This window comes from Coturnix japonica, chromosome 5, assembly GCF_001577835.2.
Source record: "Coturnix japonica isolate 7356 chromosome 5, Coturnix japonica 2.1, whole genome shotgun sequence".
NCBI lineage: Eukaryota > Metazoa > Chordata > Aves > Galliformes > Phasianidae > Coturnix > Coturnix japonica.
This window is the reverse complement of record NC_029520.1, coordinates 11066398-11082104: the sequence shown is the minus strand read 5'-3', so window position 1 is coordinate 11082104 and position 15707 is coordinate 11066398. Positions and strand designations below refer to the sequence as shown.

Below are 15707 nucleotides of genomic sequence, written 5' to 3'. Positions count from 1 at the left end.
CATGTATATCTCAAGAGATCTCTGCTATAACAGAGATTTCATAGTTGCAGTCACATCTGAAAGGCAGTTTCACATATATATACATATATTACACATAGTTTCATCTTATTTTATATATATATATATATATATATATACACATATATATGCATACACACAGAGAAGCTAGGCTATGCAACTTTACGATTGTAACAATATCCTGGTACAAAGCTTTGTAATTTGCTTTTGAAAAGCTTGCAAATGGTTTATGAAACAATTCTGGTAAATTCTGATCAACAACAAATAGCATTTTTGAGTAGTGGAAAGAACTGTTATATTGCACTTCTATAACTATACTCTCCAAAACTTGTTCGGTTTTTTATATTTTAAGAGCTTCAGGGCAACTGTCTTTATATAGCTCTGGTGAGTGAAGACCACTTCTGGGTTATTACATCTCTCTCAGTGAAATTAAACACAGGACAAGCATTCTATAAAAACATATGAGTTATGACATTTAGAGAGAATGCTAATGAAATTTCTATGAACACTGGAGTCAGTCAGGATATCAACTACAATAGTGTCCAGATCCAAATGCATTGCTAAGAATCAGTTTTTAGTTTAATAGGTACCCAAAGTAATTGCGGTGTGTGCCTCAATAAGAGTACAAAGTAACTCATTCTAAATACTCAGAGGGTTTGGGGGGGGAATATAAAGGGGGTTTCCAAGAGTGACATGGATTTCTGAAAGGAAATTCAAATCTACGATAATACTAATGACAAGAGCTTTCCCTTTAACTTGGCTTCCACTTCCACCAAAATTTATCTTTTCAGAACTTTGAAGTATTACCATTACTTGGTGTTTACATCAACCTTGCAAGCTGTGCATACTCACCAATGATTGAAATAGGTTTCCTAGCAAAACGAAGTCTTCCCCATATACCAACATATTTACTGCGACATCCTGCTGACCATAACCGAACCACATATTCTGTTCCAAAGAATACCACTAATACAATTTCCTAAAAGAAACAGAAGACGGAGAACTAGATTAATGTTCTACAGTCTTTTCATCTTTTTCATTGGTGTCAGCTATAAAAAAAACTATTTAAAGTAACAGAAAAACAGGCAAACAAAAACAATTTGAGAGCAAATGTAAATACTTTAATACTTTAATTGCATGCAGTTTGGCTGGTCTACTTGTGCAAGAACTGAAAACCATTCAAACAAAAGGTTTCCTAACCATTCCAAGGAAAACAAGCACAGTCGGTACTCAGAAGATGAGTATTTTCCTAGTGAATTTCATTTCAGGAAGAGGTGTGCTTCACATTCCACTGACCATATCAACCACACATTTATTTATACTTTTTCAATCTTCTTTTAATATTACATGGATGAAAGTAACATTTCTAGCACCCACTACTGACATGTCAATACTCAGGTGTGCCGAAAACACTTTAAGACATCAGGCACCCCTTCTTGTCAACAGCAAGAAGCAGGAGTCTCGTCCTGAAGTGCTTTGGGTACCAAGCCACGTGTTAACCACAGACTAAACTAAGGTATGGCCTTGGAAATCTGTACAAAACCATAAATCTCAAAGACATCTGACTTTTCTGTTGGTACAGAAAGGTACCATTTTGTCATATTTGGAACTTGGTGTGCAGATGAATCTTGCTTTTCTAGAGTCTGGTTGTGAGCGACATATTCAATATAGTTACCTCAAATACCAAGGAACCGCAGTACTTCCTCATTGGCCAACTTAACTAATAATGGATCACATCTCTATCACAGCCAACAGCAAAGACTACTAGTTGGAATGGTAGCAGTGGCTTGTATACTGAAAATACACAGTATGTGGCATACAGAAAAAGTAAAGCGGATTAGTTACTACAGCTCTGTAGGACAACACAGATAATTAACTCCTTGTTACAGAGAGCAATTTAATGTGAAAAAGAAGATGAAATGCTGCTGAACATTTTACCCAGCCTCTGACATTTCTGCAGTGTCTGCTGCTGTTTTTCATGAGATCGAATTAGCAAATGCAACTCAAAGTGGTAGCTATGACGTTCTAAACCAACTAAAATACTCAAGATGCAACCTTAGCCTAGACAGAACCAATGAGAGACATATCAGCTTCAAAGACGGACAGGACACTGCCCTGACCAGTCAGTAAAATAAGTGGCCTGTAAGCAGTAAGAAGATGGGAAGAAATTGTTATATGTTAATTACACTTCATTATATTATTTTTTATAGCTCCAGAACCCCACTCTTCTGATGGCATAAAGTGCTTATCTCAGGGCACTTCAGTGTTGAAATTGCTCTGCAACACTTCCAAAAAGCTACGAGAATGCTAGCCAGGACTCTCTTCTTTGGTTATGAAAATCTTATCATGCCTGCATCATGTCAGGTGCAACAGAAGAGCACTACGGTTATACTCTACTCCAATTATATTTTCAACATCTGATGGAATTGTTCAGATTGTTGGCTGTAATGAATATTAAGCCTTTGACCCAGCCAAGAATCTCTTGTACAGCTTGTTGATGAAAGGATCCATCAGAACCCCTCACTTATCTTCAACTAATTTAAAGTATTATTAGATTTTTTTTTCTTTTTTTTTTTTTTTAATAAAATAAAGCCATATTTATAGTCATAAATCTAAAGAAACAGTCTCTGTAGCAGACTCTTTAAGGAAAGATCGTGTCTTATGATAGAAGCTTCAAATGCAGCTAAATTCTCCGTGGTCCATTTTCACTTCATGTTGTTGATAGACCTGCACCAAACGACAAAATTAATAGTGCTGCTTTCTGTGAGTTTCCATTACTGCAAAACAAACTACCAGAGTCTGTCTTTGCTGATCAGGTGATTGCATTCATTTCCAGGACATTTTCAATAAACTCTAGTATTTAAGAACATTTCAGTCTGCAGAAAACGAATGCATCTCCTTTCATCACTACTAAGAAGGAAAATCTCTCAACAAAAGACAATAGCAACTGAGCAAAGAGCAAGAACTGCCCTTCATTCAAAATAATTAATTGGAGGAAGGGAAGTATGGCCTCACATCATATGCATTAGCCATTAGCACAGACAATACTCTTCAGATAACCCTGAAAAGCAGGTTACAGAAAGGAGAAAGAAAAAAAGAAAAAGAAAAAAAAGAAAAAGGAAAACAAACCCAAGACATTTAGTAGGAAAAGACAAAAAAGAGAAACCCACAAGAAAGATTATGTTCTGGCACAATAAAACAGCCCACACTCCAGCCAGAAACCACGGGCCTGTCAGAACTGCAGTTTCATTTTGATAGCAAGAAGGTAAAAACTGAAAGCCTGGATTGTGCTTAAAAGAAGTGTGTATTCTCTACATAGGAAATTTGCATCCGAGCTGTGTGTGTATGTTTTTTAAGGCCCCTCCATGGTTCGTTGGCTAACAGGAACATTGGCAAGTATGCAAATGTAGGCTGTTCCAAAGACAATGCAACAGACATGCAGTCAATGGTTACTGTCATCCAGTTCTTTGCATGACACGCAGACAAGCTTAGAGAACATTGATTGTTCTATAGACTCCAGTGACTGGAGGGAACGACCAGTCGGCTTACACCAAGACACATTTTTCACTCCTGACGTTTTGATAAAGGCTTATTGACCTAAATGAGACCCGAGTTATTCAGGGAACATCAGGGGTGAAAGTGCACAAGCTGTTCTTCGTGGTCATGCACAAAACCTCCAGGTATCCATTAGCAACTGGCAAAATCCCCCTCCCCTGCCCGTGGCTGTGTGACAGACAAAAGTGTTTTTAATACCTTGCATTGCATAAGTCTAATAAGTAATCCCTCAGGGGCAGAGAAGCCTGATGAATTTCTTGTCAGTACACATTTATATTAGTGGCCAGAAACTTGCAGACAACAAATAAAAAAACAGATTAGAAAATTATGCTTAACCGAATTACCAAACAAGAAAGAGCTAACTTTACTGACCACTAAATATATATATATATATACTATATATATATATATATATATATATATATATATATACTATATATATACTGACCACTAAAAATATATTTTTTCCATATAACAGATTAACATGAAAAGTAACACCAACTTGAAGGATGGCAACCTGATTCTTACTACTTTTATGCAGCTGGTAATTATGTTCAATCAATTTACTGGGATAGTTAAACTGGCATAGAGCAGTAGAGCCTCACACCTGTGTATCTCAGAAAATCTGAGTCACACTAGAGATGAATTTGGGCCACTGTTTCTCAGATGCTTTCTCCTACCTGCCCATTTAACACATAGCTACCGTATGCACCATAAAAACATTCTGGTGCATCTCACAACCTGCTAGAATGAAACACTGCGTCAGGAAGATTCAGAATGAAAATGATACAGGGAAATGGAAGAATAAAGCACTGAGCAAGTAAAAAGAATGTAAGGAAAGAGTGAAATAAGAAACAAAGCAACAGTCAGTACAAGGGAAAAACTAAAATACAGAAGAAACTGCAGGGCACAGGTGGAGGTGAAGATTAAACTCAGCAAAGGAGTTTTCTTGCTTAAACTTACATGTGCATGAGAACTGCACTGTACAGTGACACACAACCCTTTGCAGCTTAATTCTGATCTCCTTTCAACAAGGTGAAAGCAAAAACATATTACTGAGATAAAAAAATTATACCAATATGACAAAACGAGCTCTCCAAGAGATGGAAGTCGTGTACCTTCATGTTGCGGACACATAGAAGCCCTCTTGCCTAAGAGACTTCTTTTTTCCTCCATTATTAATTTATACATAGCTCACTCACTCACTACTGCCATCTCTGCTGCTCAGCCTAGACACAGCTTCATGACTCCGCAGACACATCATCCCAACACAGGCAAATACCCATTAACCCTGGAAAGGGGGGCAGAGCAGATGAAAATGAGATACACATGCAGTCAGCTGTTTCTGAAGAAATTTGTTAGTGAAAATAACTCTACACCTGTGAGCAAATGACCATATAAAAATTCACACCACTTTTTAACTATGAGGAACAGTCCTTGTACAGGAAAAGCGGGCAGGACTGATGTAACAAACTTCAAGCATTTTCATGTTTCCTAGGTGAAACTAAACAGAGTCCCAGGTGGCCAAATACCAGGTATCAGAACAGAACATTTCTCCTAATAGCCAGCGAAGGATTTGAGTTCTCCATGGTGCCTTGGAACAGCCGTGTACTTAGTGCAGGGAATCCATTTCAGAAGACTGTGGAAAAGACAGATTTTGTCACTACTCACTTTCACAGTTCTGACATGGAAATAAAAGTGCCTTTGGATTGATCAGTTACTTCACAAATAACTTTATGAACTGCTTCAAGCATAATTAATGTCAGCCTGAGAAAGATATGACAATTACCTTGTTAAAGTACACCTTAGCTTTTTCCAAAGGTGCTTAAGCTGGATCCACAAAAACACAGAACCCTGCAAAACATACACATGCTATCTATCATTAAAGCTTGTAACTCCACCATTCCCATGGAAGGGGAAGGACTCAAAGAACAGATTTAATGGAAAGCAGCCGATGTAGTTAAGACAGTTTACCCCTAACCATGATGAATTTCAGTATGCTACTAGGCAAAAGAACAAGAAAGTCCTTTCCATCAAAAGACAGTGGGAAAAAGCTCTCTATTAAGAGAACTATAGCTGAATTGAAAAAGAGATCAGACTTCTTCAGCTGTACAGTAGGAGATTCAGACACATGCTTTGTTTCAAACAAGCAGGGCTGTAAACTGACATCCAACACATTGTGACATTGTAACAGATATTTAACAGATAAGGAAATTCTCTCTGGGGGCTGAGAAAACATTTACCTGGAGGAACACATATTCTGAGGCCCAGACTGCAGACCTCAAATGTGTACCTAATCATGAAGTATCACAGAAGTTCATGCAGCCGCTTGAGGTGGGAAAACTAGATAAGGTTTCATCTGAAACCTATTATGAACAAGAAGGCCTTTACTTTAAGTGGTCTACATATCTTTTTCCAGCAACATCCATAAAAACATGAGAGGTAAAATCCATATTCCTGGTAGCCAACCTGAGTTTTAGCTTTCTGAAGAAAGAGAAGGAGTATTTGTATCTGTAATCAATTAGTCATTGTGATACATACAGAAAAAACAACCTATCAAAGCTGCTACAGTTTGGTACTCCTGTTAGAGAACTCACAGTGCTAAAAAGCAAACTAATATACTTACTGTGGTAATACCAAATGAAGAGCATTATTTTGGGGAGAGATTATCTCACTCATGTTGGGCTTCAAAAAATTTCCTGTCATCCCGCAAGCTTTACTGAGGATGTAACTCCTGACTTCTATGATGAGTTCCATTATCCTAGTTGGAGAGGCCAACCATGTTATTTCCATGACTCTTCCAAATCTGGTTTCCTTAAGATTATAGCTTCAAGTATGATAAAGTTTTCATGAATTCCATTAAACAAAAGAATAATTTCTTCCATAGCTTTATAGGCATTACATGCCAACCAGCATACCTCAGCTGAAAGATTCCTGGGGCCAAATTTACAGTGATACCTATTTCTGAGATGAGGTAGTGGAAGCTGACTGCTAAGTTGGTGTGCCAGCTTTGAAGTGGAATAAGTATCCTCCTCTCAATATAGATTCAAAGATGTTGACAGGTTTTTGGTTTTAAGGAAGCCAAAAGAGAAGACATCAGATCTGCTGATGCTAATGCAGTGACAAACAGCGCTTGCTGTTGGCCACGGGTTGTGAAAGCCTAGGAGGAAAGAAACCCCCACATCTATGCAAACAGAGATGCTGTGCTATCCTCTGCAGCCATCGAGTAGTCAAAAGAGGAGATGCACCTCTCTCCTGTAGATTGGAAGGATGCACAGAATCGGAAACACCACAGGCTGCACGAGTGCAGAGCCAGTTAGAGTCTGCTTCCCAGCAAACTGCTCACCTGACACATCGGGGCTTGCAAAATGCTTCAGCCCGCACTTGTGCACAGCCTGAGCCGGGTATGCAAATTTACAGCACTAAGGGCAACTGTTTCTTCTAATCTCACTCACTCTGTATAGAGAGGCCCCTCTTTGTTCTCTGCAGAAAGACAGGATTTTTTCCTGAAAGCTGTACTGTTGTCTAAGATATGCAGAACAGCAAAATCAGATGGCTTGGGCAAACAGGCAAAGATAGACACTGAACTCCATGAAGTAAAAATTAAAGCTTGATGAAGCACAGATCAAAAATAAAAAGCTAAGTGGTTTTACATATACGTGAACACTTACTGAGCTACAGCAAATAATAAAAGAGCTATTGAAAACTAGGGATTATTTTCCCTACTTAGCTTCCTCACTTCCCAAGATCTTAAATGTATTATCTTTTCAAATTAAAAACAATAATAAGTTTTTAATAAAAATTTAAGAACATTTAGTGGCTCTTGACCTGCTTTTAACTTCCTTTCAAAAAGTCTAGGGTCAATTGCTAAAATTTGTTATCTAGCAAATTTGGTACCAAATGATTAAACAGGCAACAAGAAATAAAAATCTTCATATTAGTGTCATGTTTTTATCTACAAAGGCCCAAAATTAATCCTACAAAGTTACAGAGCATCACTAAAATCTTTTTATTACTCCATTAAATCGCAATGCATCAGGACAGGTTAGTAGCTGACCTACTGGAGAGGAGCTCTGCAGAGAAGAACCTGGGTGTCCTGGTGGCCAACAGCATGGCCACGAGCCAGCAGTGTGCCCTTATGGCCAAGAAAGCCCGGGGCACATTAAAAATAGCATAACCAGCAGGTTAAGGGAGGTGATCCTTCCCCTATTCTCTGTCCATGTGTGGTGAGGCCACATCTGGAGTACTGCATCCAGTTGAGAGACCTCAGGTCTGTTCAGCCTGGAGAAGACTAAGCGAGGATCTATAATATGCTTACAAATAGCTAAAGGGCATGAGCCTAGTGGATGGGGCCAGGCTTGTATTGATGGTGCCCAGTGACAGAATGTAGGGCAATGGGCAATCATCTCGAACACAGGAAGTTCCATACAAACATGATGAAAAATTCTTTACTTGGAGGGTGACAGAGCACTGGAACAAGCTGGCAAGAGAGGCTGTAACTGCCCTTCTCTGGAGATATTCAAAATCCACCTGGATGCCTTCCTATGTAACATGCTGTAGGGAACCTACTTCAGTAGGAGGTTGGACTAGATGAACTCCAAAGGTCCCTTCCAACCCCTACAATTCTTTGATTCTGTGATTCTGTAATAGTTACATGCATGTTTGTTCATGTTTTGAAGCTTACTAAAAGACATAGTCAGAAACACTGAATGTGCTTCTCCGTTCATCTTTAATCATTGCCAAGAGCACACAATAGCACTGGGACCACTGAAAAATACAGCAAGCCTGCAATTTTAGGTTGTGATTTTCCAAAGACTCCAAACAACTAAATCCTATTGAATTTCAATAGGATTTGTGCACCTAGCTCACTTAGGTGCATTTAGAAAGCCTTTAATTGATATTATCTCTCTTCTCTCTGGAGGTTTTAGCCAAACCCAAATGAAGAGTTATTCCACTGACTACAAATAGCCTCAGGTATCAGTGATATAACTTTGCACATTATGGTATTGTCTCAGAGCACTGGTGTATTAAAACAACTTCCCACACCTTCACTCCTGCACAAAACTCTTCATAATTTAGTCGTCTTTAGCTTGTGAACTTAGTTGTTGATGATATCCACCAGGAATTTATAAAAGTAAATTAAACTGGGCTTGCACATTTAGTTTATACTTATTTGAACATGAAGTTCTCCTCCACCACAAAGTATTCTCATGAACTAGACCTTAAATCCAAAGAATTTGGCAACAGAAGGAAAGTTTCAACATCCTAACATCAGCCTAAAATTGATTTAAAAAACAACAACCCATCTCCTTTCTGTTTATTTCATGAACCTGTTATTCACGGTTCATATGACTCTGTAGAAAGAATTCGCATAGGAGTCCTTCCTTCAAAGTGAAATATGCTCTGGCTCCTATCCAGCCCAGCATATGCTTAATTTTATATCTCAATGAATTCAAAAGAACTACACACTTACTTAAACTTAAGCACACGTGCAGTTCAGAGAGATGCACAGAACTGGTGGTACGCAGAACACACTAGCATGAGTAGAAAGGAACCATCACAGGCTACAAAGAAGCAGCCTAAGCCGTATGGTTTGTACTTTAATGTTACAAAGAACTTTCTATATTAACACTATTTGCACAGTGGCTACTCACCCCAAACTGATTATTTTTATTCTACCAAGCATTTTCTCGCCCTTTTTTTAAAAAAAAAAAAAATTATTTTTTTAAAAATTAATTCAATAGCCTTCCTCACTCATTTTCAAAAAGGCTACTTCATATCCACGGCATCCTACATGGAGCAGCGGATAAGTTCACTACACAACTAATGTTGGATTTATTGGAGGACCTCATGAAAAGGCTGTATGTCTGAGGGCTCACCTGCCTACTTCCATTTCTAAGTGAGAGAGAGAGAAGATCTAAGGTGTCCTCCAGCTGACCTTGTTTCTCTTACACCTTTACAGTACTGCGGTTACAACACTAGTCCTTTCAAAGAAAAAAGGAATACCACACATTATCTCTTACCAAAATGCAAAGCAGCACAGAAAGAAGAACCTGGCCCCTATCAGCCCAACTTATCCAGCAATAGCTTTGCTTGGTACAGATAAAAGGAAATATAGTGAATGGTAGCTAGCATTTTTTGGATTTAATAGCCAAGCTTTGGTCAACTGTTGCACAGAAACTGTTTGGTAATAGTAATCTAGTGAAATTTAGTAGCTACAGACACACTAAATGTATGACCATTTTCTTCCCCCCCAGTTTGAGGCCACACTGACAGCAGCCAGGAAGTATATTTCAAAGAGGGAAAGTAGAGAGATTGGTGAAGAAAATATTTTTGTTACACAGGTAGAAAAAAAAAGTAAAAATAACCAAATATTCTGTGAATATCCATTTTTCCTCCTTACCCACTTTCTATACTTGATTAGAAAAGGGCAGGAGGAAAAATAAAGAAATGGACAAGGATGGAAAACTAGAAATTCATGCACACCTCTAGCTTTTAAATATCTCTTACAGAACAAACACTGATTTCCTTGAAAAAAATGGTGTTTTTCACTAGAGTCATACTTTAAACACAAACCGTGGCCAGGTTTGATTCTGTATTCCAGTTTTAGTGATTTATTTTGAGCATCAATTTTTTTTTTTTTTAAACAAAATATACATCTTTAGAACCACCTGCAGTTTTAAAGCATAAAAAGTAACATGCTTTATGAGTAGAAAAAGTTAGCAAACTACTCTTTTCTCCTTTTAGAAACTTGTAGGACAGAGACTGTAAGAAAACAAAGGATAAATCCATGGTTCCTTGTTTGTTCCTCCTCTCCCCCATTACAGCGAACAACTGACCAAAGATTAGTATGCTCCCACTCTCATGCAGTAAACATGATCTCTGATGCTCTGCCAGTCCTTTGAGCACCTTTCTCCTCCAGATTTGACAGCATTCCACATGCATCTTCTCTCAGTCCTATTCCCAGCCCCACCATTCTGCCCTATTTCTTAGTTGGTTTACTCTTTAAGGTCTCTGCCCAGAGTCCAGACACGTCCATGAGCTGCAGCAATGTCTCTATTCATTCCATGGCTAGACAGGAGTCAGGAAGACCACAGATTTACAGGAGAAAAGTATTCGATTTGCTGCTCAGCTACAGATTTCTCATATACCTTTGAGCAAACCACATGTAATCTTTTTTTCTGTTCCCAGTTAGGCAAATCCATAACTGTCACCACCCTTTGCCACATGAACATCACCTGCATAAATACAGCAACACAATACTGAGGCCTCCAAATCTAAATCCCCGAATATTTTACAAATTTTTCAAAACTTTGCTCCTTCAAAAAAAGGCAGAGCATACTGAAGAGCTTGCTGATCAAGTTCAAATTTTGTACTGGTCTTGTGCAGACAAAGTTGATTTCCTTCCTAGCTGGTCCCTCTTCTGAACAATTGAGTTACAAAATGGTAGCATATGGTCTTGCTTCAGAATTTTCTTCTCTATCCTTCCATATCTCTTTCATGGTCTTAGGCTTTATGGGACATACTCTGGGATATTATGTGTTCTACACAAGAGACATTTCCAGAAAGCAAGACATCACTGCCGTTACTTCTACCACTGTGTATACTCATGAGACACTTTCTCTAGAACCAGCATGCTTCCAGAATTCATCCTCTCAAAGTGAGATTTGAAGTCTCAGCAGTGATTGTGCTGTTCATTAGCAGTCTACCAAGCAAAATTTCAGATGGACTAGTGCTGTTTGTGACACTCTACAGATAAAGATAGAGAAAAAATAAATCATTTTCTTTCTCAACTGGAAGGACAGTGTTCTGGGGCAGAGCTGTCACGTTTTGAAACAAAATCCTGCACAATTAGAAAACCAGTATTCCTCTTACACATCTGGGCAATCGCTGCTCATTTGCCAGTATCACACTCAGCATTGATAAGAGTTCAAGTGCCTTATTTCTGTTTGACATTTATATAAACATAACCTGCTTTTGCCTCAACATACTTGAGCTCTCTCCCAGCCCTGCTCCAGGGAATACACATCATGCTCTTCCACACAGCTGCAAAAACAGTCACACACTAAACCTGTAGTCCAGGCACTTAATACTCCTCACAGGAAAACACGTGCTAGTTTAAGCTAATAAAAACCCTCTCAGATGCCATATGTACACAGCCCATTCAGTCAGCATTTTACAGTTGCCTCTAAAATTTGCGAGGGAGGAGAGGAGAATTATTAGACATGCAAAATAAACCCAACTGAAGGCAACAAAGTCAACGTTTAAGCTGAGCGGCAAATTCACTTCACATACTGCAGGCAAGAAAAGTTTCCTCCCCATGCCAATTTCCCGTGCTCGTTCCAATCAGTGAGCATAAAACAGTTGTGGCCATCATTCAGCGCATCAGGATTATAGCGTACCAAAGCAGGAAGTTACTTTATAGCAACCAAAGCACACGATTAACTCAGTGCAAGCTCTCCCCCGAGCTTTGATAATGTTCCAAACGGACCAAACTAAACTTACATTTGCAAAATGAAGATATAAGCCAGGTCTCTCTGAAGTCGCATACCTCATTAACCAAGCTACCGTTATGCACTAAGACTTATATTTTTACTCGGATTCATGTTTCTATCAGTTTTAGGTCCAACATAAATAAATGGTGCAACAGAGGCAGCTCTTTGCAGAAGTCAAAGTTAGGAAAGGAGACCTCTAGCTCTGTGAAACTCCCTTCACTCACTATCACCTTTCTCCTGCACCCTCTGCAAATAAAGGACAAGTGCACTATTCATTACTGGCAGAAAAAAATATTTTAAAAACCACGGCCTTCTCAGTGGCAGCTGGTTTGAGCTTCAAGACATCAAATACCTCAGGAAACGAATGAGCATTATACGGCATTAATTTTTTCTAAAAAACACTAAGGTGATATTTGGCTGCATTCAGTACAACTGTACTCCAAAGCAGACTGGAAAAAGAGAGATCTTACAAAAGCAAGGCCTAGGACACATCAAAAATCAGTGCAGGTTCTGCCATGGCATGCAGGCTAGCAGGCAGCTGACACAGAAAGCAAAAGCCACCAAGCCAGAAGAATCCTTCTGTGGAGCGACACTTGAAAGGGGGAAAAAGCACAACGATTAATGAAAGGAGCAAAAAAAGTATGGCTTAGAGACAGGAAAATCTCTGCTGAAACATTGGGCTACCCAGGAGAGATTTAGAGTGTACCCTAAAATTCGCAGTTTATTAGAATAACAGAAACATGAATTGCGCATTTTAAGCACATGGATATATTTGAAAATGCCACTGATTGTGGCAACTGTTTCTGATATACTCGGTTTTCTAATGTTTGGGGCATATGTGTTCCTTACATGAGGCATACTTCCAGGTTGCTCATGGCATGATTTTTTTGTGGGAGTGGCTGGACTTTCTTTTTTCTATTTGATCTTAGATTCATTATTGTTTAAATCAGAAATTTAACAAAGCACATCTCTGGAAATGACTAACAACCAAACATTTTCCTGGCATGTTACATGATGAAGTGAATGCCAGGCTTGCTCCACAGCTAGATTAATTTTGAGTGTAAGTTTTGTCAAAATATTGTTCAGTACTTTTAGCCTTCTTCCCTTTATACCTTCCTACTGTTCTCAGTACTCCATGTTTCAGAAAACTGTTTCCAGTACATTGGCCCTGCTTAGACCTCTCAGAACGCTGATGTATCAGGCAGGACAGTAAGAAAGAAAACTTCAGTCAACATTAAAGATCTTACAGCAAAACCACAGAACTAAAATTACCAACTGGCATCAAAGATGCTCAGGTTACCAAGAAGATAATTAATCAGCAACTGAGGAACCAGTAACAACAAACACCGGTACCAGATACCTTAACAGAAACCAAGTCAGACATTTCATTCAAGAAAGGGGACTGCCATTGCTTTGAAGCCTGATAACATATCAGTCAGCCTTTTTATTTGCCAAACCAAGGTGAAAGCCACAACTCTAAGTGACAAATACAACTATCACCTCTCAGCAATGATACAAAGCAAGAAAGTGTTCTTTCTGCTGTAAAGTGTTCTTAAAAATATATCAGTATACAAAAATAATTTTCAGATTAAACTCATTTCCAGGTCTAAGCAAAAAGATTCCTGATGTATAACAACCACATACTGAACAAAGTCTGAGTTTGGGTTATATCCTTTTTTCTTGGTTTTACACAAACAGCAATAGCTCAATTAGCCAAGGCTTCCAAAATTAGTGGAAGTCAAAGGCTTTAGCCTAATGTACAGATCTTAAAGAAGGAAGAAGCTACTTGAAGTGCAATGGAGATAGTTTTCCAGCTTTCTTAAAGCACCAGTAAAGGTGGCTAAAATATGAAAAGCAGAGGCTTGCAATCCACTGCTGAAGAAGGGTTTTATGTGGCAGCGGAACTCAGCATACCCATCTGGTGAGTTCTGGATAAAGCAAGCAGATCTGCCATGCTCAGAGTTGGATTCTATTTCTAGCTCTGCTAAAAATGGTTTTAATTACAACCTCATGTTTCCCCTTTCCTGAACACATAACACATTGCACATTTAACTCTGTACAGAAGTGTCAATTGCTAGTACTGTTTGGAGTATAATTAAAAACAATTACATTATACTAGAAAAGCACATAAGGGACTGTTTTGTGTACAGTGTGCATTTCCTCATCAGCTGGATGGCTAAAGGAAACCCACTAGACATGACATGTACAGCTGCATCCCATAACTGGCTATTTGCATATTTATAAGCTATTGCACTTGGGATACCATAGCTGATGACATGAATGCATGTATTAATAAGTCCATCAATAGAGCTTTCCTTACTAGAAATCTGCCCCATATTGTTACATCAGAGAATTCTGTTACCGTGAACCATACTACTTGTTCTAAATGGTATACTTTAAAGCCAGAAACATTGTGTACATTTAAATAACATGCTTCACAGTTCTGAAGAAGTGGTATAAGCTTTCTAGTAATACTATCTGTGGTTTCACAGCTTTTGAGTAGTAACGAATATTTCATGCTATGAAGACATGAAACACATTCATCTCAGGTGCTAAATCACCCTGAGAGAAGCTACAAAAACCCTCTTTTAAACATTTAGTAAGTGATTTGAAGGCCACAGGAATTAGATCTTCAATGGTTACTATTTTTTCTAACATTTAGAAAGATAGCAAAGTAATAGCTGTAAAATACACAGTCAGTTCTCAGTGCAAAATGGAGTGACTACTCTTACAGCTATGAGAAGTCATGCTTTACTAATTAAATCTTAAATAGAATATTAGGCATGGATGCATTCCTTTTAACAGAAAGAACAGAGTGAACAAGCTTCGCAGGAAAAAAGTCTACTGCACATTAGTGTACAAATACCTCGAAGTTTTGCTGACTGGTTACTGCACTGATATTTTTCATGGAAATTCCAGCCTCATTAGTTTTGGCACAAATTAAAGACTACTTTTGGAATCCTTAACAACATCCAAAGGGTCTCTTTTAACTTCACTTCATTTCTGTAGTTCTTTCTACTCTTTAATGCAAGTTTCCCCCCACTCCCAACCTTCAACTTGTTTAACTGTTAAAATAAATACAAAGATGAGTCAGAACTGGGGCTCAAAGGAGCGCTGCTGAAGTATTTATTCCTCTCTGAGAAGTGAGAAGCTCCTCTTTTGCTCAGGTTGTACCTCTTACCGCTGCTCAATATATTGCGCAGCTCTGATTGTGAGCCAACATGATCATAGGACTAAGTGATAAAAGAAGCTATTCAGAGTGTTGGCAGGAGGAATAATTCTGATGCTTTGTTTCATCTGGATCACAGGATTAGACTCTGCTTGGGGCTTTAACACTAGGCTGCCCATGCTGCATCACACGGAGCTGCTTTCTGACACCTTTTCTGTGCATCATGTTATTGAACATTCCCATCCAAGTCAATGGGATGACCCTCAGAGCAAGCTGCATTCTGCAACAAATAAGCACAGCAGAACCTGTCTGTTTAAAAGGGAAGATTATGCCATTATGCTCCTTAGAACAAAAAGAAAGTGTGTTAAATACTAAGCCATGAGATCAACAATTTACTCTTCCTGAAAACAAAACAGCACGTGTCCAGGCATCAGAGGTATCATTTATACCACATTTCAAATACCAGCTGA

The 15707-nt window shown here is 38.6% G+C and overlaps 1 protein-coding gene across 1 annotated transcript in view; it reads right to left on the bottom strand.

Annotated features, from left to right (window-relative positions):
• The window catches only part of KCNQ1 (potassium voltage-gated channel subfamily Q member 1), a 321556-nt gene that overhangs the window by 242441 nt on the left and 63408 nt on the right, over positions 1-15707 (bottom strand). Inside the window, exon 3 of the mRNA XM_015863924.2 lies at positions 871-997. Coding sequence (XP_015719410.1) covers positions 871-997 — 127 coding nt within the window. The remainder of the gene's footprint in view (positions 1-870; positions 998-15707) is intronic.